General features: G+C 43.9%; 1 protein-coding gene across 1 annotated transcript; it reads left to right on the top strand.

The window, feature by feature from the left end:
- Positions 1-3: 3 nt before the first annotated feature.
- LOC107682430 (zinc finger protein 292-like) lies at positions 4-753 on the top strand (the record flags this gene model as incomplete). Its single annotated transcript, XM_016478669.1, has 1 exon — positions 4-753. A coding segment is annotated over one exon (750 nt), but the record flags the coding sequence as incomplete, so codon positions are not given.
- Positions 754-757: the final 4 nt, after the last annotated feature.

Genomic DNA, 757 nt, shown 5'->3' with positions numbered 1-757 from the left:
TTGTGGGACCCCAGGAACAATTCAGTACTCCAACAACAGACATGTCATTCTCAGTCAATGACCCAAAACATAAACACGCTTCCTAGCAGTCATTTTACTCATGTGAATGCAGCTTCTAGTGACAATGCACAGCAGAGAGTAATGAGCTATACTACTCTACAACTGCATAATAATCCTAATGTTAACCCAGCACCAGCTCAAGCAGACAGTGTTCAAACACTCAATGACACCTCAGGTGACAGTCTGCATTCACTCGGCAATCTCATTCCTCCTCAACAAGTCATGAGTCCTAATGTGGCCGTTAATTCTGTAGCAGAGACAAATCTGGGATCTGCTCAAATGTCTGCGTTGCCCTCTTACACTGACAATTTGAACAATTCAGTTCCCAGGGATTCTCCAGCAGATTACCTGCCGCAAACAAACAACGAATCATTCTCTGCAGTGGTGAAGTTGGAGAGATCTGGAGAGACGGCTTTAGGTTTACCGCTTCTTAACAATGAAATTCCTCCATCAAACGGGAGTTCTCCAAGTTCTCAGAGTAACACTGGAAATGTGTCAAATGATGGGGGCAAAAAAAGAGTTAAGAGAAGCAGAAGAACAAAATGGCCTGCCATAATTAAAGATGGCAAGTTCATTTGCCGCAGGTGTTATAGAGAATTTCAGAGTCCCAAATCTCTGGGAGGACATTTATCTAAGCGGGCTTATTGCAAGTCATTTGATGAAGCTGACCTGACAGCAGACCTCCCCAGCTCATTTC

This window comes from Sinocyclocheilus anshuiensis, unplaced genomic scaffold (genome assembly GCF_001515605.1).
Source record: "Sinocyclocheilus anshuiensis isolate Anshui unplaced genomic scaffold, SAMN03320099.WGS_v1.1 C32188309, whole genome shotgun sequence".
Taxonomy (NCBI): domain Eukaryota; kingdom Metazoa; phylum Chordata; class Actinopteri; order Cypriniformes; family Cyprinidae; genus Sinocyclocheilus; species Sinocyclocheilus anshuiensis.
Note: the sequence above shows the minus strand (reverse complement) of the source record. Positions and strands in the feature narration are given on the sequence as shown.